The sequence below is a fragment of the Podarcis muralis genome, chromosome 2, assembly GCF_964188315.1.
Source record: "Podarcis muralis chromosome 2, rPodMur119.hap1.1, whole genome shotgun sequence".
NCBI classification, from domain to species: domain Eukaryota; kingdom Metazoa; phylum Chordata; class Lepidosauria; order Squamata; family Lacertidae; genus Podarcis; species Podarcis muralis.
Genome location: NC_135656.1, coordinates 114947677 through 114969392, shown reverse-complemented (window position 1 = coordinate 114969392; position 21716 = coordinate 114947677). Strand labels below are relative to the sequence as shown.

Genomic DNA, 21716 nt, shown 5'->3' with positions numbered 1-21716 from the left:
GCTGGACTCGGGGCCTGATCCTGCCAGGCGAGGCGTACGTGCTCTCCTCCCCCCCGCCCCTCCCCGCCTCCTGCACCTCGGACTCCTCCCTCCGTCCCTGCAGCGGAATCCGGCTCCTCTCCGGGGAAACTCGCCAGGCCACGGGCCGCTGCTCCTCCGCTCTCCTCGGCGGGGGACAGGAAAGTGCAGCCGCTCTCGAGTCCCCCTGGCTGGCCCCGTTTCCTGCCTCTCTGGGCATCGGAGCTCGCTGGCTGTGGGTTGGGCCCTGGGAGGCTGCAAGGCTGGATGCCCCCCTTGCAAGGCGAGGGCTGCGAGACCGCCCTGCTGCTTCCCCTGCCCTCGAATTTGCAGCCCGCTGCTTCTGATCCTGGAGGTTCTGCTCTTAGCTGTCGGGGCAAATGGATTAGCCCGATGAGATCTGGTCCATTCCTAGCTCTGGAGCAGCAGGGAACAAGGTTTTTGCACCCTTCTCTAGGGATGTTCACACGCCGCCATCTGTGTCCCCGTGTACACAAATCACTGAGTTGTCTTAACTCAGTCGGTAGAGCGTGAGGTGCTTTATCTGAAGGTTATGAGTTCGATTCCCATGTGAGAAAATGTGGAAATAAAGTGTAATGTTACCTTGAAATTGTGTACACAATAGTCCGAAGGTTTTTAGAGAAACCCAAAAACTTCCCCTTTCTATACCCTTTCGTTGTCTTCCGTAATAAGTGGGTTTTGTCTAGAAAGCTGTCTCTCAAAATTTATTAGAACATTGGAATGTACCTGGCATTTTATAAGCTCTTCAGTATGTTGCACAAATAAGTCTCCTTGCGATCAGTATGCCGTCCCTGGTTTCCAAATCCTCTACAGGAAATCTTCCTGAAATACCATTTCATGAAGCTGGGACGATGCCACCCTGAATGCCTAGCAGCTGGAGGAGGCAGTCCAGTTCCCAGCTCTGCTGGCCTAGGTCATGTGATCACTTAGCTCCAGCAACAGATGCCAGGGCTGGGCTCTGTTATCTTTCCATACCCTCCAACATCTCTCTGATGAAAATAGGGGTGTCCTGTTCCATAATGATAATTTTACTATTTATACCCCACACATCTTATTAGGTTGCCCCAGCCACTCCAGGCAGCTACCAACATATATAAAAACATAAGAAAACATTTTAAAAATTCCCTATACAGGATTACCTTCAGACAACTTGGGGGTCACATAACCCCATATCCTCTGGCATCAAATCAGAAACTGACGACAGCTTCTGTAAATCAGGGACATCCCTGGAAGATAGTGACACTTGGAGGGTCTGTCTTGCCCTGCTTTTTCCTTTGCTGCCTCTGGTCTCCTGCCTCCATTCAGCAGAGGAGGGAGCCTTCATACGGAGAAGGATCGGGGCCAACAGGGCATAGCTGGTGCCTTCAGATGACTGCAGTGAAGGGAGATGGAGGGTGAGGGAACAGCTGCAGTCGACTGCAGCTCCTGCGCAATGTTTGCCATCTTGCCAAAGGTTGCAGGCAGCTTTACCTGCAGCAATTGTATGTTGATTGCCCTCTTAGAAGACAAAGTCCAGCAACTGGAGGAACGTGTAGCTATGCTCCAAAGAATTAGAGAGCTGGAGCTCTTCTTGGAAGCAACAGAGAACACCGTCTCCACCAAGGAGGAGACAGGGGACACCCCTGAGAAGGAGGCTAGTTCACCAACACAGGTGCCAGATATATGGAGAAACGTGACTCAAAGAAGTAGGAGGCCCAGGGTTCGCTCTGATTGTTTAGAAATACACAATCGCTTTGAAGTCCTCTCCCCTAGCATGGAAGACGAAGAACAGACTCCATTTGAGGAAATTGAAGCAATTAAATGCACAAATTGTCATCTCATCTGTTCTCCACACAAACACAAAGAACTGAATGAAAATAGCCCTGTTTGAGCGATTAGCTGCTGGACAGCATAATGTGGGGTTTAGCTGTGATGCTCACCTGCCTCCCTGGAGGAGTCTTTTCTTGGGGTCAGGGAGCTGGGGAGCAACATGAAGTTCCCAGGTTACATTTCCTTCTGGTCAGCTATTCCAGCTCTTGTCTCCTCCCCATTTCTTTATGGAGGGGCAAAGGCTATGCACTTTGTATAGATGCAACTATAACCAACAACTGGTGTCTTCTGGGTGCACTGAGCTCCCTCCCCCCCGCCTTCTCTCCTCCAGATATAATACAGATTTCCTCATGGTCTTGCCCCACCCTCCAGAAGGCAAATATATCTGATTGTTTATTTAGAACATCATTATATTGTATGAAATATCGCCTTGTTTCTCTGAAGGGTAGACTTTTCATCAGCAGTGATAGATATATAAATATGACATTAATTGGTTACTGAACAACAGCTTCTATGCTGTCAACATGAGCTTTGTCTAAGGTTTCAGACATACCCATTTCATTCAAGAAAGATGCAGAAAATACTTTTCCTTTTTGATTCTGGGCACTTGACTTCTCCCATCCTGCTACCATCATGGCAGACATTTGGGGCTGAGATCCAGGGCCCCCTCAGCAGCAGCAACAACAGATGAAGGCCCCACAAACATGTTTGTCACATTTTGAATTTGTTTTTAATTAAAAACAAACAAAAGGCTTTTCCTTAGGCTCTCATAGCCCTGAAGTTAGCTCTTGAAAAAGAGAGGGTTGCCAAATAGCATGGCCCCCCAAAATGAAAACAAACACTTCCAAATTCTTTTTTGCACACCCAGAGACAGGGGTCAGCAACCTTTTAAAATCGAGGGCCAGATCACTGTCCTCAAACCTCGCTGCGGGACGGAGCATGCGCGCGCATTCTCTCATTACTACACGATCCAAAGATTAAACCAAAAAATAATAAAGTTCCGAAGGTCCCAGTTCTGCGCCGCAGCATATCTGTTCCGTTCTGAAAGACCCTCCCAGGGTTCTGGGATGTGCGAAGCCTTGTTTCCCTGTTTTTAACTCCATTACCAAAAGCGTCTCCCCCTCCAAGATGGGAAAGCGGAGAACACGTATCCTTCTGCAGCGAGGGAGAGAGCCTTTCGGTAGCAGAGTTAAAAACAGGGAAAGAAGGGGACTTCCGGGGTGGCGCCATCGGCAATGGCGGATTCCCTCTAACTTGGAGGGGACCGGCTCTACGGAAATCGGGTCTGTACCGCTACGGCGCAGTGGGGACCCTTCACAAATCACAGGCGGGTGAAGCCTGTGACCGTGGGACTCGGTCCAGTTAAGGGCTCCAGAGCGAAGTGGGGAAGTGGCGCTGTGCTGTGAGCCGTCTGCTTCTTCCGTGGAGTGAAGCCGCGTAGCCGTTGCCGGAGAGCACTGCCTTCTTCTTGGAAAATTTGGCTGTAAAACAACGATCCATGAGTAGGCTGATTTCGGAACTAAAGGAACTCTATAAATAATTTGGCACCGAAGCGGAGAGGCATAAACAGGAAGTCTGCCTTCCGTTCTTGTAAAAGGATTAAAGCAATGAACTTGTAAGCGGAAACCTCAAAAGACGTTGGTAAAGCATTAAAATTCGAACATCAAATAAGCTATTTTCCCCCTTGACTGCAGGGGAAGAGGGGGGAAAGAATCTGAACTGTATGTCCCTGCAAAAAGAGAGAGGAAGAGGAGCTAAAACCCATCGCTTAAAACCCTGGAACGGATTCCCAGTGAACAGTAAGAATGCCGTATTGAGAAACGTGCTTTTGCTGAAACTATCCTTTCTTTTGACAGTTAACTCTGCGTCTGAAGATACAATTAAGACACAATATTACTGACTGGCTTCTCCTGATTTCAAAGTATCAGGAAATAATTGTGATAGAAACTGTTGTCCTTTGGAGACTGGGGGGCGAAAGGGAAAAGTTAGTTACTTTAAGACATTTTGACTGTTGCTGCTACTGTGTCCCCCTAGAGGAACTTTGAAATTGTTACAACTACAAGGGAATTTTCCATATCAAAACAACTCTGACTCTGAGTGTGTGACTGACCTTGACAGACTCTGACTCTGAGTGTGTGACTGACCTTGACTTTTATCTGGACGGTTATGGCAGATGGGAAAGACAAGATAGATTCGCTACAAGCAACCAGGTATGGCAGAGTATTTCGTACAGACGGTGGGCTGCAAAGGAGAGCTTCGACATCCGGCCCTGCTGGCTTGCCAACAGCAACCCCATTGGCTCAACCTAAACCTAAAGGTATGGCTGCTGACGATGCCCTGGCCCAGGCACTTAGTAAAATAAATGAATCCCTGGATAGAATAAGCAAACAAGTAGCCGAGGCATCGAGCAAAATTGACCAAAACACTACAAGTATTAATCAAAACACTACAAGCATTAATAATTTGGGACAGAAGGTAAATATTAATACAGAAACTATTCAGAAATTACTACAGGAATCAACTTTGACACGAAAGACAGCTGATGAGGCAAAATAAATTGCAACCACTGCAGCCACCGTTCTAGAAGAGAAGATACCACCGATACATAAACAACTTGAAGACCACAGATCAATATTGTCTATGATTGAGTTGAGGGAGAAACAAGCAAATTTAAGGGTCAGGGCGGTCCCTGAACTGGAGAAAGATAATTTGATTGAATTTCTTACACAGGAATTTGCAGACTTTTGGAATCCAGATTTGGAGAAGGACAGCTGCAAGATAGTGAGTGCTTTTAGACTTGGAAAAGGAGGGAGAAAGAACAGAGTGATAGACTGTTTGATCACCCTCCAAACAAAAGAGGAGAGAGACAAGATCTTGAGTCTGCACTTCCAGAAGACCTTGGTAATACATCAGTCAAGAGTGGAGATATTTAAGGATATTCCAAAACACCTTTTGGACCTTAGGTCCAATTATAGAGATTTGACTGCTCTGCTGAGAAGCAACGGAATCTTTTTCAGGTGGGAATTCCCCCAAGGCCTATCCTTTAGCTACAAAGGCAAGAAGATAAAAATAAGATCAGAGGACGACAAAGATAAATTTTGGAGAGACCACGGAGAAGACCTGCAGAAGAAAGTTGCAGGAGAGTTAAGAGCACTTGTAAGTGAAACTTACAAAGTGAAACTTACAAACTTACTTAAGGGACGCGGGTAGCGCTGTGGGTTAAACCACAGAGCCTAGGACTTGCCGATCACATGGTCGGCGGTTCGAATCCCCGCGGTGGGGTGTGCTCCTGTCGTTCGGTCCCAGCGCCTGCCCACCTAGCAGTTCGAAAGCACCCTTAAGTGCAAGTAGATAAATAGGGACCGCTTACCTGCGGGAAGGTAAACGGCGTTCCATGTGCTGCGCTGGCTCGCCAGATGCAACTTGTCACGCTGGCCATGTGACCCGGAAGTGTCTGCGGACAGCGCTGGCTCCCGGCCTCTTGAGTGAGATGAGCGCACAACCCTAGAGTCTGTCAAGACTGGCCCGTACAGGCAGGGGTACCTTTACCTTTACCTTAAGTGAAACTTTGGATACACCAGTTTTACCTCCTGAATTAAAAGACCGTTTGAAGAAGGTGATACCACCAAGAGAACAGGAACAGGCACTGGGTGCAGTTGGAGGAGAAGCATAGAAACTACATCATGGCTCTGCAACTACTAAGTTGGAATTGTAATGGTTTGAACTCCCCTCAGAAAAGGAGATCTGTGTTTCATTTATTAAAAAAGGAACAATTGGATCTGATTTGTTTACAAGAAACACATATAGCAAGGTTACACAGGAAACTATTGATTAATAAAAGACTTGGCCGGGGGTTTATTTCATCGGACAAAGTTAAAAAAAGAGGGGTAGTGGTTTACGCAAAAGAGAGATTACTACCGAAATTTATCTTTAAAGATGCCCAAGGAAGATTTGTGGCAATCGAAATTCAAACACAGGGAGAAAATTTTTTGATAGTAGGTGTTTACGCACCAAATGAGGGGAAATCTGATTTTTTTTTAAAGTTGCATGAGATCCTGATAGACTATTTGGATTACAATGTGATTTTGCTGGGAGACATGAACGGAGTGGTATCTACACATATGGACAAGGCACAAAGACAGGTAGTCACTAAGGATGGTAGACTACCGAAAACTTTTTTTGAGATGACAGACAACTTGGATTTAGTTGATATTTGGAGAACAAAGAACCCCTTGGTCAAAGAGGGAACTTTCTTTTCTGAAGCCAAAATGACATGGACTAGAATTGACCAAATATGGGTAACTAGAGGAATGGCTCCAAAGATAAGAAAAGTGGAAATCTGCCCAAAAACCTGCTCCGACCATAATGCGGTTAAGATGGAAATGAAACTAACACCAACTGGTTCCTTCAGATGGAGGATGAATGACACCTTATTTAGAGATGAAGAAGTGTTTAAGAAGGCCCAAAAAACCTTGAGAGATTACTTTGAGATAAACATGAGCACCAGTGTGGAAAAAAGAGTAATCTGGGATGCTAGTAAAGCTGTCATGGGAGGGTTATTGATACAACAGAATGCATTAAAAAAGAGAATTCAGAATGAGAAGAAGGATAAAATTTTGGAGAAAATAAAGGAAAGTGGAAAAAAAATTGAGAGCAAAACCCAAGTCGCAAGAGATTTTGAGAGAAATAAAGTTATATCAAGTGCAATTTATGAAAATGATGAATCAAGAGACTGAATGGGAAATTAAACAAATGAGACAAAAGACATTCGAGTCGGCTAATAAATGTGGGAAACTGTTGGCTTGGCAAATGAAAAAAAGACAAAAATTAAATACAGTTACAAATTTAGAAGTGGAAGGAAGGAACATACAGAACCCAGCTGAGATCAGAAATTGCTTCCAGAGGTACTTTAAACAACTATATACACAAGGGCCACAGAAAGAAACCGATGTAGATCGATTTTTGGAAAAAAATGGATTACAAAAAATCTCTCAAGAAAACAAATTAATGTTGAACTATAAAATAACTGAACAGGAGATAGAAGATGCTATTCAGAATATGCAATTGGGCAAATCTCCAGGACCGGATGGACTGACTTCTAGATACTACAGATCTTTAAAAGAATGGCTAGTACAACCTTTGAAAGAGGTCTGTAATGAGATAATGGAGGGGAAAAGGGCACCAGAGTCGTGAAAAGAAGCATATATCACACTTGTACCGAAAACAGAGACTGAGAAGATGCAGCTTAAGAACTACCATCCCATATCACTGCTTAATGTGGATTACAATTTTTTTGCAGATATTTTGGCTAAAAGACTAAAAAGAGTGTTAGTGGAAGAGATACATAAAGACCAAGCAGGCTTTCTCCCAGGAAGACATTTATCTGACAATGTGAGAAACATAATTAATATTTTAGAGAAACTACAAGTGAATATAAACACTAAGGCAGTTTTAATATTTGTGGATGCGGAGAAAGCTTTTGACAACATTTCTTGGATTTTTATGAAAAAGAACTTACAGGGTATGGGGGTAGGCCAAGGTTTTGAAAACGGTATAAGTGCAATATATTCAGAATAAAAGGCTAAATTAATTGTAAATAATGTGGTGACGGAAGAATTTAAAATAAAAAAAAAAGACACGACAAGGTTGCCCAATCTCCCCATTGCTTTTTATATCGGTCCTGGAGGTTCTGCTGAATATGATTAGAAGGGACCAGTTGGTTAAAGGTATACAGGTCGGAGCCAAACAGTACAAATTGAGAGCATTTGCAGATGATTTATTATTGACATTACAGGAGCCAGAATCTAGTACTAAAAGAGTTTTGGAACTGATTCAAGAATTTGGTCAGGTTGCAGGGTTTAAACTGAATAAGTCAAAAACTAAGGTTTTAGAGAAAAATTTAATACCAATTGAGAGAGAGAGGTTTCAGAATGTGACAGGTTTAACAGTGGTTAAGAAAGTCAAATACCTGGGGATTAACATGACAGCAAAAAATGGGAATTTATTTAAAGACAACTATGAAAAATGCTGGGCTGAAGTGAAAAAAGATTCAGAATTATGGTCAAATTTGAAGCTTTCACTGCTGGGTCGAATTGCTGCTATAAAAATGAATGTATTGCCTAGAATGTTGTTTTTGTTTCAGGCATTGCAAATTGTGGACAAAGTGGACTGTTTTAAGAAGTGGCAGAGAGATATTTCAAGATTTGTCTGGCAGGGCAAGAAGCCCAGAATAAAATTTAAAATATTAACAGATGCAAAGGAAAGAGGTGGATTTGCCCTGCCAGACTTTAAACTTTACTATGAATCAGCAGCTTTTGGCTGGTTGAAAGAATGGCTACTTCTTGAAAACACAGACATTTTGGACTTGGAAGGTTTTAACAACGTATTTGGATGGCATGCATATTTGTGGTATGACAAGGTCAAAGCGCATAAAGCATTTAAAAACCATATTGTCAGGAAAGCATTGTTTAATGTTTGGATAAGATATAAGGATCTATTGGAAAATAAAACCCCAAGGTGGCTGTCACCAATGGAAGCGAAAGCTCAGAAAAAGCTCAATATGGAGGCCAAATGGCCGAAATATTGGGAAATTTTGGAACAAGATGGAGATAGATTGAAATTGCAGAGTTTTGAGAAACTAAAGAACAAAGTGCGAGTCTGGCTTCATTATTATCAGATAATGGAGGCATATAATTGGGACAAGAAAATTGGCTTCCAGGTGGAAAAATCAAAATTAGAAACAGAACTGTTAGAACCCAAAACTAATATTTTGTCAAGGATGTATAACTTGCTGCTGAAATGGAACACTCAGGATGAAATGGTGAAATCTGTTATGATTAAATGGGCACAACATGTTGGACACAATATTATATTTGCTGACTGGGAACGGTTATGGACCACAGGTATGAAGTTTACGGCATATAATGCCTTAAGAGAGAATATTATGAAAATGATATACAGGTGGTACATGACCCCAGTCAAGCTTGCAAACATCTATCATTTGCCTGATAATAAATGTTGGAAATGTAAAGAAACTGAAGGTACATTCTTTCACCTTTGGTGGACGTGCCCAAGGATTAAGGCTTTCTGGGAGACGATATATAATGAAATGAAAAAGGTATTTATATATACCTTCCTGAAGAAACCAGAGGCCTTTCTCCTGGGCATAGTCGACCAATCGCTGTTAAAGAAGGATAGAATTTTCTTTATGTACGCTACAACAGCAGCAAGAATACTTATTGCAAAGTATTGGAAGACACAAGACATACCCACTCTGGAAGAATGGCAGATGAAGGTGATGGACTACATGGAATTGGCGGAAATGAGTGGCAGAATCCGAGACCAGGGAGAAGAGTTTAGATTCAAGAATCTAAACATAACTGTAACTTACGCACACACTCCAAAAGTTGTCCTCTGCTTACAACTTTTGTTAACACATTTGCAGGTATCTCTAAAAGACACTTTTATCACATCATTAAACAGTTACTGCAACCATTAGGGAAAGAGTTAAAACACAAACCTCAATCTGTAGTTTAAACAAAATACACACTGTGAATACACAAATGAATAAGCAGCTTCTAGAAAAATCTTCATACACATTTTTTTTCTCCCAGATACAAATTAACATTGCTAATTAGGCAGATTTGAACAAACCACTTTTGTACTCAAACACATGCTTGCTCCTTCAAACCTGATCCTTTTAACGTATTACACATGAACCACTTAAGGTCAGGTAAGGAAATAAATAAAGCGTTTTGTGCTATTACTGTCAGCACATTTCATGCTTGGTTCAAAAACCGCACCAGAGTTGCTTGTGACCGCAGCCTTAGCGAACTCTTCAGAAAACCTTTTCGGTGGTACACCCTTGGTTGTTCTCTCGGATCTGCGCAGAACTCTCTGATCTTCTTGTTCTGGTGCTTCCTCCTCTTTGGGAGAATGGGGAGCTAAAGTATATGAAGCTGCTAAGTCTTAATCTGCGTCAGACTCACCTGAGGCTTTGGGCTCTGATAATCTGTGCCATCATCCGAATCTACATCGGCATCAGAATTATCATCAGCTACAACAGCACTTGCCTCCCTCTTAACTGTCTTTGCCCCTTTTGCACCATCATCACAAATGGGAAGGCTCTGAAAAATGCCAACTTTGTCCCATTTCGGATTGTCATCAATACTCCTGGTCAGCCTTATGGTTTTCGTGTCTGTGATGAGGACACGATAAGATCCTTTCTCATATCCTAGGAAAACACCATGTTCTCCATGCTTACTCAGTTTGTCACCCTGCGAGGTGTGCACCCAAACCTCCGACCCAAAAATTTTAAAATGCTTTACATTCGGCTTCCTCTTGTGAAGCATTTTGTACGGGGTGCAATTTACAGCGGACTGATACCTCCTGTTAAACACGTGACAGAAAAACGAAAGAGCTTTGGCCCAAAAGGGATTGGGCAGCCCCGAATCATGCAACAGTGTTCTGATTCCTTGCTGCAGGGTCTGGTTTACTCTCTCACATAAACCATTCTGCCAGGGTGATCTGGGCGTGGCAGTCCTATGCTCAATGCCCTGTTCAGAAAGAAAACTCTCAAACTCTTCTGAACAAAACTCACCTCCCCTGTCACTGAAAAGACAACGTACATTCTCATTATGTACATTCCTGAGCCATTGACAAAACTGACAAAACTTGGTAAAGGCTTCGGACTTTTTCTGCAACATATAGACCCATACATATCTTGAATAGGAGTCTATCAACACCATAAAAAACCTTGAATTGCCTCTAGAGAGCGCTAGAGGCCCCACTAAGTCTGCATGAATGACTTCGTATGGTTTCTTGGCCTCTCTCCCAGACTCTGTACCTTTGGGAGCTTGCCTTGCCTTATTCTCAGCACAAGAAACACATTTCATGTGGTAGGGACATTCCTTCAACTTCATTCCCTCAACCATAATAGGCATTTTTGCCACAGCCTGGAAAGTCAAATGACCATAAACACAGTGGTAATAATGAATACATTGGTCATGCAACTTCTCATTCTTATCAACTGATAAATTGCAACACTCTTTCTCAGTTGCTTCTGCAGTACCTGTAACAAAAGGCAATTGGTGCAAACCATTAACACATTTTGCATACAGAATGAGCTTGCCATCTCGACGAATTTCACAACGAGATCTAGCAAAAACCACCTTAAACCCCTGGGACACACTCAACAGATTGTCCTGAATATGAGGAGCATACAGGACATTCTTAATTGTTGCATTCAGGCTCTTTAAAAACACAGTTCCCTTAGCCAAACTCCTGAGAACAGTCCCATCTGCTTGATGAATTGCTTTCTCTTGCTTCTCAAGCTGAACAAAGAGACTTTCATCGTTGGTCACGTGGTTGGAACAGCCAGAGTCGACCACAAAGAAACTCCGCCCATGTTGATTGGAACAGCGAGAGATCAAAGCCTTTGAAGTAGCAGGTGCTTGGGGATTTCGTCCTCCTCCCCCTCTGCCTTTGAAGCTTCCCTTCTTCTTTGAAGATTTCTTGCTGCACTGGAAACTCAAATGGCCTTGTGCTCCACACAAAAAGCACCGCCACAACTTTAGTGCTTTAACAGCAGTTTCACTTTCACTTTCCCTGCTGAAGACTCAGGCACATTTTCAAGCACATTTTTAACAGCACAGTCCCTGCTTTCTCTAACAGCCTGTCTGCGATCCCACTCATTCAAGAGCACGCTAGACACATAATCTTCCGTTAGCCGGTCTGAAGGCATCGTAGAAATCTGGGCAGCTACTCCATCATAAGACTCATCTAGGCTGTTTATCATCAGCATTGCAAACACAGCCTCTGAAATAGCCTGGTCTTGCTGAACAAGGTCCTGTCTGAGACGCTTTAACTGAGATAGATGGCTAGGCAAATCACCACCTTTCTCCAACTGCAGCCTGCATAGCTTCTTGAAGAAAATCACACTGTAACCAGCATTCTGCCTCAAATGCATACCTCTCAGCTTATGCCAAACAGCTCGTGCAGTCTCTTGACCCTCTAAATTCACCAACAAGTGGTCTGCAACACTCAAAACAATTGTCCCTTGGGCTTTCATGTCTGCAGCATGCCACTCAGGCCAGTCATCATCATCCTTATCGGGAGGGTCATCTTCTATAGTGTGAAATAGCTTTTCCCTTTGTAAAAGCGCTTTCATCTTGACCTGCCATACTGCATAGGTTTCAGGCGTGAGGAGAGGAAAGGACAGAGCCATCTGGCCAGAATGTGCACAGGCCATGTCTGCTATTACTTAAAGCAAGATAAAGCCTTGGACTCCTTCAGCTACTCTCTCTCCCACTCAGAGCGCAATTAACAGGCAAACAGGGATGCTATCTTCTCTTTGCAGTCAGCAACATACCACCATAAATCAAGCAGCAGCAACAGCAACAGCGGCAGCTTAAACACTGCTCCGAAACAGCTCTGCTTCTGGGCACCGCAAATCAGTCCAGCATGCAGCGTCCGTTCCGCTGTCCGGCAAATCAGCAACAGAAACCTCTGGCGACTGGGACTACTGGAACGACTGGTCAGACAACTGGGACAATGACTGGGCCCATAACCGATGTCAGCATTGCCCTTGAGCCAGTGCCACCAACTGGACTCATCCACTTCAGCCCCAACTGGGCTAGGCGAGCTGGGTAGCACTTCCAGAGACCACCTTCTGAACAGGAACAGGTCAAAGTGCTGTGGACTCACAGCTTAGATTGTGAGCACCGGATTCACTCCAACAAGAAGACAGTCGTCGCACAGCAGAGTATAGCAGAGCATAAAAGACTTGGAGAGCAGCTCTGTAGAATATCTTCTTTATTCTATCTACAACTATAATACACAACTATATACAGAGCTAAAAGAGGTCTAAACTGATAATGAATGCTAAACTGCACTGAGTGCCTGCAGCTGCTCTTAGCAGCAACCTTATCTATACACACGATCTCTAACACTCAGTCCCTCTCTCTCCGACACACTGAATGACACTTCGATGTGAGGCTGGAGCGGAATAAGTAGAGAGCAGAAAACCGCCCCTCCTCTCTGAAGAATCAGTAGAGAACATCAGGAGATTCTTGGGTATGGGAGGGGTGAAATCTCACACAAACCTCCCATGTAAGGTTTGGTCTAGCAAGACTTTTAAAAGTGGATTAGAGAGAAAGTGCAGGGAGGAGGAATATCCACCACCATAGCTAAACAGAACCTCCATGTCGAGAGGCAGTGGACCTGTGACCTCCAGGTGCTGGAAACCCAGGTGAGAGGAGGGCACTTACCTTTCCCAGAAGCCCCTCAGTGTCTGGTCTGGCCCCCTACTCTCCCACTGGGCACCAACTGGCATCCGCAACTCCCCTGAAGGAGAGGACACCATCCCCAGAGTGGGGAGAACTGGGAGCCTGTGGGGTTTCCCACTTTGAACAAGGGGGCTGCATCGTCTTCAGGAAATCCTGCTTCTGGGCCTCCCAGTGCTGCTGCGGCTGCCCCTCCTCCGCCTCCTGCTTAATTTGACATATATCTACCCAAGGCAGAAGATCCCTGATGGCCCCAACTTGGCCGGCAGGAGGTTTCTTTCCTTTGCACTCCAGTCTCTCCCTTTGAATGTGTCTCCTGGATCCCTGCTCTTCTATTTTTATACTACCCTGCTTGAAAAGAAATAAACACAAAGGAAAATAATATTCAAGAATAAAAACAAAAGCACATTTTTTAACCATTACCCAGTTTTTGAATTATATTATTACTCTTTCTATTTCTGATGTTCAGGCTGTGAATGACAATCATTATGTCACCCAAACGATTCCACCCAGAGACAAGGGGAAGTTATCCAAAGACTGGGGGAAACATCAAGGTTTGTTTTAGTTGTTTAGTCGTGTCCGACTCTTCGTGACCCCATGGACCAGAGCACGCCGGGCACTCCTATCTTCCACTGCCTCCCACAGTTTGGTCAAAGTCATGCTGGTAGCTTCAAGAACACTGTCCAACCATCTCGTTCTCTGTCGTCCCCTTCTCCTTGGGCCCTCCATATTTCCCAACTACAGGGTCTTTTCCAGGGAGTCTTCTCTTCTCATGAGGTGGCCCAAGTATTGGAGCTTCAGCTTAAGAATCTGTCCTTCCAGTAAGCAATCAGGGCTGATTTCCTTAAGAATGGAGAGGTTTGATCTTCTTGCAGTCCATGTAACAATCAAGAGCCTCCTCCAACACCATAACTCAAACGCATAAATTCTTCAGTGATCAGTCTTCTTTATGGTCCAGCTCCCACTTCTATACATCACTAAATTCATATATACGTGTGTACAAATTTAAGTACAAACACTAAAATATCATTACATGTATTTACAACTGATTTCCCCCTTATGAGTTTCTTGATGTAAGTAGTGAACCCTGAGTGAAAAACTCCATACATTAATATTGTTTGCCTAGTGCGAATCTGCTGATGAATATTAAGGTCTCCACTCCCTCTGAACCCCTTTCGACATTCAATACACCTGTAGTTTTCATCATGTGTGAGTTAGCTGATGTCTTCTAAGGTGTCCACTTTGACTGAAGCTCTTACAGCACTCCATACATTTAAATGGCTTCTCCCCTGTATGACTTCGCTGATGACTTTTAAGTGCCCCACTTCGACTGAAGCTCTTTCCACAATCCACACATTTAAACGGTTTCTCCCCTGTGTGAGTTCGTTGGTGTATTCTAAATGATTCACTATAACTGAAGCTCTTTCCACATTCAATACATTTAAATGGTTTTTCCCTCGTGTGAATTCGTTCATGTAGTCTAAGTTTTCCATTAACACTGAAGCTCTTTCCACACTCAAAACATTCAAATGGTTTCTCCCCTGTGTGAGTTCGTTGGTGTCTTCGAAGTGCTCCACTTTCACTGAAGCTCTTTCCACATTCAATACATTCAAATGGTTTCTCCCCTGTGTGAGTTCGTTGGTGTATTCTAAGTGCTCCACTTTCACTGAAGCTCTTTCCACATTCAATACACTTAAATGGTTTCTCCCCTGTGTGAGTTCGTTGGTGTATTCTAAGTTTCCCACTAACACTGAAGCTCTTTCCACACTCAAAACATTCAAATGGTTTCTCCCCTGTGTGAGTTCTTTGATGTATTCTAAGTGCTCCACTTTCATTGAAGCTCTTTCCACATTCAATACATTTAAATGGTTTCTCCCCTGTGTGAGTTCGTTGGTGTACTCTAAGTGCTTCATTCTTACTGAAGCTTTTTCCACATTCAATACATTTAAATGGTTTCTCCCGCGTGTGAGTCCGTTGATGTCTTCTAAGTGATCCACTATCACTGAAGCTCTTTCCACATTCCATACATTTGAATGGTTTCTCCCCCGTGTGAATTCGTTGGTGTATTCTAAGTTTTCCACTTTCACTGAAGCTCTTTCCACATTCAGGACATCTAAATGGTTTCTCACCTGTGTGAGTTCGTTGATGTATTTTAAGGTGCTCATATCGACTGAAGCTCTTTCCACATTCAATACATTTAAATGGTTTCTCCCCTGTGTGAGTTCGTTGGTGTATTCTAAGTGCTCCGCTTTTTCTGAAACTCTTTCCACATACAATACATCTAAATGGTTTCTCCCCTTTGTGAGTTCGTTGATGTCTTCTAAGTTTTCCACTTTCATTGAAGCTCTTTCCACATTCCATACATTTAAACGGTTTCTCCCCTGTGTGAGTTCGTTGGTGTATTCTAAATGATTCACTATAACTGAAGCTCTTTCCACATTCAATACATTTAAATGGTTTTTCCCCCGTGTGAATTCGTTGGTGTATTCTAAGTTTTCCACTTTCACTGAAGCTCTTTCCACACTCAAAACATTCAAATGGTTTCTCCCCTGTGTGAGTTCGTTGATGTCTTCTAAGTGTTCCACTTCGGCTGAAGCTCTTTCCACATTCCATACATTTAAATGGTTTCTCCTCCGTGTGAGTTCGTTGGTGTATTCTAAGTGTTCGACTTTCATTGAAGCTCTTTCCACATTCCATACATTCAAATAGTTTCTCTCCTTTGTGAGTTTGTTGATGTATCCTCAGACTTCCACTGTGATAAAAGCACATCCCACATTCCATACATTTAAACTGTTTCTTTGTTCTTCCCAATGAATTCACATGTGGCTCCATAGAATTCTGACTTTCATCTTCCTCAACTGTTTGGGAGTCTGGGAGGAAAGAGAATCCTGTTAGACTTTCAAGAAAGACAAAAAGGGAACTGAACACATGTCAATCCCAATCTGTACGTTCTCTCATTTTAACACCTTCATTCTCCACTATCCTCTCGAGGTTCCAAATTTTACAAAAGCTTATGAGACAGTGGCAAGAGCAGCACATGATCACTCTATTCAAAATTAATAAAGCACCATCATTTTATAATACAGATCTATGGAGGAATTGGCTTATTAGACACATCTATTTTTTCTTTCTGAAGTGAAGAAATGATCTCAGGCTCAAGTAACAGTATTTCCCTTGTGAAATAAATAAAACTTAAGTGCTACATGTAAATATTGCAATACATTGGAACCTAAGAAGAGCCTGCTGGATCAGGCAAAGGCCCACCTAGTCCAGCATCCTCTTCTCACAGAGGCCAACCACATGCCTGTGGGAAACCGGCAAGCAGGATTGGAGCACAAGAGTCTTCTCTGCCTTCGTGTGCTTTCCAGAAACTAGTATTAAGAAGCATTATTGCCTAGGATTGCGAGGGCAGAGCAGAGACGTAAGTCTTATCCTTTTTTTTCAAGCTATCCAAGTTGCTGGCCGTCACTGTCTCCTGTAGGATAGATTCCATAGATGAACTATGCTTCTATTTATTCATCTTTGCAGCCCTTAAAAGCTGATAAATGTATTATGGCCTAAGCTTTTGTGGGCTGCAGTCTGACAAAGTGGACTCTTGACCAGGAAAGCTGGTGCCACTATAAACCTCTGAGTCTCTTTGTTGGCTTTGTGTACTTATTTTGAAATTTGCACCAAGGTTGTACCACAGTATCTCCATGGAAGCTTAGGGACGGACAAAATTACAGGGTGTCAGCTCTGTGAATCTCAAGCCTCTCGTGCCTCCGATGACAGAGCCTGAGAACGCAAGAGATGTGATTCAGTTGGAATGTGAAGCAGGGGAGGAGCAGCCAAGCTGCAGCAGGAGCAAAAAACAAAGAGCAGGAAGAGGGGGTGCCGGGGGGGGGGGACAGACTGTTATCTCCAGTTTGAGCTCTGACACAGAGCCCCCGGAAATAGCCTGTCCAAAAAATCGTAGGCTCAAGAGAATCTGCGAGAAGAGGGGGGAAAGAAAGCGAAAGTGGGGGCTTCTTTGCTGGAGGACTCGGCAACTGCAAGCTGGGATGAACAGGCCGAAGACTGAGCTCCACAGTGATTTATGAGTTTGAGCAATAAACCTGAGATAATTACTACTGGAGTTGTCTCGCGTCTGTGCGGGAGAACCAAGCCATTACACAGGGGTGCTATAAATTATTATCCCACTCACTCCCTCCCTCCCTCTCACAAACAACCCCAGTTTGTAAGATTGGCAATTTTACACAATTTGCTTATAATACCACCCGCTCTTTGACTTTATATGCCCAATCCTAAGTGTAGAGCCTCCAGCCACAGGAATCGTGTATCATGATAACTGGTCCTTTGTCCCTGAACCCCACCAGACTGGGAAGGTGCATGCATTTATTGTGTTTTGGTGCTGGTGGAATGTATCATTCTGACCCTGTCTATAAAAAATAAGAGTAACAGAAACAATTTAAATGCATTAATTATAAATAGTTATGGGAAGCATTTCCATTCCCCTTCACCCATTTTTTAGGATTGGTGTGCAACATCATTATCATCAATTATTCTTGCCGTGGAAATAACACCTAAGATTTCAAAGCCTGGAGGAAGAAAATCTGCTCCCACTACTTTAGGAAAAGGATTCAAGAAACAAAGAGCTGCTTTGGAGAAGGCCTCACCCCTTCCTTCTTCCTGTCAGGAACTTCCTTCCATTTGTCTCCTCTCCATCTTTTCCGCTTTCTCCCTCCACCATCCCTCTATCCCTGTCCCCATCTCCTCTCCCCTGGAACTCACCAGATTTCTCCAAGGGTCCTGGGAGGGAATGCTCAGAGGTTGTGGGGAGGGATGCGGGAGACAGCCTGACCAGGTCAACCGTCCATCTTCCTCCTTCCATCCTGCCCAGGGTTGCAGGTTCAGTCTCAGCTAGGTTTGCAGGTTCGGCTTCCTGAGGAGCGCAGAATCCAGAGCAAGTTGCAGCTTCCTGGGAGGGAGGGAAGAAGAAGCCAAGGGAGTCTGAGAGCGCCTGCAGGGATTTTCCTGCCCAAGACATTCTGCTGCCCCCGAAGAAGCCCCAATTGGGCACCCCCTAGTGGAAAAAACTGCTATAACCTGGGACGCCAGTAAGGCGGTGCTGAGGGGCTTCTTCATTCAGCAGAACAGTTACAAAAAGAAATTAAGGCAACAAAAGAAAGAAGAGATCCTCAATCATATAAGGCAGCTAGAGAAAAAACTGACAGAGAACCCAAAAGACACACAAGGCATACAAGCAATTAAATTACTACAGACACAATATTCGATGTTAGTGAGCCAAGAAATTGAATGGAAAATCAGGTTAATGAGACAAAGATATTTTGAATCAGCCAACAAAATTGGAAAATTATTAGCGTGGCAACTGAGGAAAAGACAAAAACAAAGCGTGATAAACAAAATAAAAGTAGAAGAAGAAATAGTAGAAGATCCAAAAAAGATACAAAAAAATTTTCTGGAGTTCTATGAAGGGCTATATAAAAAAGGAGAGGAGGACACAACCCTAATAGAAAAATACTTAGAGAACAGTGAAGGGAGGACTTTAACGGCCGAAGAGAAAATACAGCTAAACAAACCCATAAATATAGAGGAGATCCAGAATGCAATTAAAAGAATGAAATCGGGGAAGACTCCAGGTCCGGATGGCCTATCAGCAAAATACTACAAAGTCCTAGGAAACCAACTTGCGCCAGTCCTCTGTGAGGTTATGAATGATATTTTAAAGGATGGAAAAATACTGGAGTCATGGCGGGAGGCTTTTATAACCTTAATTCCAAAATCGGACACTGACAATTTAAATATCAAAAATTATAGGCCAATATCCCTATTAAATAATGACTATAAAATATTTGCGGACATAATGGCAAACAGGTTGAAAAAACATCTAACGGAATTAATCCACAAGGATCAGGCCGGTTTTTTGCCGAACAGGTTTTTGAAGGATAATGTTAGACATGTCATAAATTTAATTGAGTACCTGGAGATCAATAACAATGTACCGGCAGTATTGATGTTTGTGGACGCCGAAAAGGCGTTCGATAACGTATCATGGATGTTTATGATAAAATGTTTGGAGAAGGCGGGGATAGAGGGCGACTTTCTGAAAGGAATACAAGCTATATATTCAACCCAATCGGCCAAATTGGTAATAAATAATAATTTAACAAACAAATTTAAGATAGAAAAGGGAACAAGACAGGGTTGCCCTCTCTCCCCGCTTCTATTTATTATGGTTTTAGAAATATTGGCGAATAAAATTAGAACCGTGTCTGAGATACGAGGGATTAGAATAGGTCTGAAGGAATTTAAACTAAGGGCCTATGCAGATGACCTGATATTATCCCTGGAAGAACCCCGAGAGAGTATTGGCAAAGCATTAGAGATCATGGAGGAATATGGCAAGCTATCCGGTTTTAAACTAAACAAACTGAAGACAAAAATGCTGACAAAAAATCTGAAAAGTGATGAAAAAGAAGAACTAGAAAGGAAATTCGGAATAAAAATCGCAAAAAAAATAAAATATTTAGGAATCTGGCTTACATCAAAAAACATAAACTTAATTGAAGACAACTACTCGGCAGTTTGGAAAGAGATCAAAAGGGATTTCGATGTTTGGAATAGAGTCAATTTATCATGGTTGGGCAGGATGGAGGCGATAAAGATGGTCGTACTTCCTAAGATGTTGTTCCTTTTTCAAAATATTCCAATAATCAGGGGGACTAATTTGTTTAAAGATTGGCAACGGACTCTCTCCAGATTCATCTGGCAGGGGAAAAGACCAAGGATCAGATTTAAAATTCTTACGGACCGAAAAGAAAGAGGGGGCTTCGCTGTTCCAAATTTAAAGTTATACCATGAAGCCGCATGTTTATGCTGGGTGAAAGAGTGGATCACTCTAGAAAATAGCGACCTACTGGACCTGGAAGGGGCGGACAATAGATACGGCTGGCATGCCTATCTATGGCAGAATAAAGGGAAAGTGCATAGGGGATTTTCGAATCATATTATTAGAGGCCCCTTGTATGAAGCCTGGAATAGGAATAAAAAATTACTGGAATGGCGAACCCCTTGGTGGCTGTCCCCTTTTAATATTATAACAACTACAAATACGGGAACAAAGAATTTAACATATGAGGACCTACTGGTAAGATCGGAGGACACGTGGAAATTAAGACCATATGAGGAGCTGGAGGGAAAACTGACAGTTTGGCTACAGTATTATCAAATCAATGCCATATGGGCGGAAGATAAAAAAATTGGAATGAATGAAAAAAAATCGAAATTTCAGATTGAAATAATTGAAGGTAACTCTAAATTACTATCTAAAATGTACAATATTTTGTTGGAGTGGGACACAAAAGACGAGGAGATCAAAGAAGTCATGGTTAAATGGGCGATAGATCTAGGACATAGCATAGCCTATGAGCAGTGGTCAAAACTGTGGGAGAAGGGAATAAAATTTACGGCGTGTGCCGCAATCAGGGAAAACATAGAAAAGATGATTCACAGATGGTATCTAACACCAGAAAAACTGAATAGGATATACAAGATTGGCAGCGGGGCCTGCTGGAGGTGTAAAGTAAAGGAGGGTAACTTTATGCATATGTGGTGGGCCTGCGACGATATTAAAAAATTCTGGGATACCATATATAACGAGCTAAAAAAAATATTAAAATACACATTTTTAAAAAGACCAGAGGCCTTTCTATTAGGCATCATAGGAGAGGAGATTAAGAAAGAAGATGTAACTTTGTTCCAGTACTCAACAGCAGCGGCCAGACTGCTAATTGCTCAAAAATGGAAAAGCACGAGCACCCCAACGATGATGGAATGGCAAAATAAGCTATATGACTTCCTTGAATTGGCAAATATGACGCAGAAAATCAGAAACCAAAAGAATACAAAGTTAAGGGATGATTGGGCTAAATTTATGACATATATAGAAGGAATTTATGAAAACGTACCAAATATAGTTGGTTTATTATAAAACCTTCGATGTTTCAAGTTATTAAATAAAAACAGCTGTAAAGATAGAATCTTGGAAAAATTAGGAATCCAGAGTCAAGAGGGATGGAAGTCAATTTGTATGTTATCTTGTTTTTTTTTCTTCTTACCTTTTTTTTCTCTTTTAATCTTTCTTTTTTCCTTTTCTCTTTCTATATTTACTTACCTGTGTTATGTGTATGCATTAAATGAAACTTAATAAAAAAAACTTTAAAAAAAAAAACTGCTATTTGTAGCCTTAAATTCTTCAGAGCACAAGGGGGTTTCTTCATTGCCGCAGCTCCAAAATTACACAGGGCCAAAACTTTGGCACAACTCCTCTATGGTACTTTTTGGGCCCGCCTTCCTCTGCTTTCCCCCACTTGAGAGAGTTCAATCCAGACTTCTTAGAGCTCTCCTCCAAGTCCCCAGATGTGTCTCAAACCCATGGGTTAGATTGGAAACGGGGATGATGAGAGTGGAGGCTAGCATCTGCCTAACATCAATCTACAAATGGCTGACATTGAACCTGCTCCCCCAAGGGATAGCCCCATTGATCCTCTGAGACCAATTCCAGTCGGGCTGGCAGACTGCAGTCCT

The 21716-nt window shown here is 42.9% G+C and overlaps 2 protein-coding genes and 1 long non-coding RNA gene across 3 annotated transcripts in view; 2 read left to right on the top strand and 1 right to left on the bottom strand.

Annotated features, from left to right (window-relative positions):
- Window positions 1-21716, top strand: part of LOC114592429 (tripartite motif-containing protein 10-like) — a 647260-nt gene that overhangs the window by 139772 nt on the left and 485772 nt on the right. The window lies entirely within an intron of this gene.
- LOC114592386 (uncharacterized) overlaps window positions 1-21716 on the bottom strand; it is an 85722-nt gene that overhangs the window by 25254 nt on the left and 38752 nt on the right. The window contains exons 3-4 of the mRNA XM_077923001.1: window positions 17901-18087; window positions 14662-16000 (exon numbers count right to left, since the gene is read on the bottom strand). Of these exons, the coding sequence (XP_077779127.1) occupies window positions 14662-16000; window positions 17901-18087 (1526 nt within the window). The remainder of the gene's footprint in view (window positions 1-14661; window positions 16001-17900; window positions 18088-21716) is intronic.
- Window positions 1-21716, top strand: part of LOC144326614 (uncharacterized) — a 94232-nt gene that overhangs the window by 67448 nt on the left and 5068 nt on the right. The gene's annotated exons all lie outside the window — the stretch shown is intronic.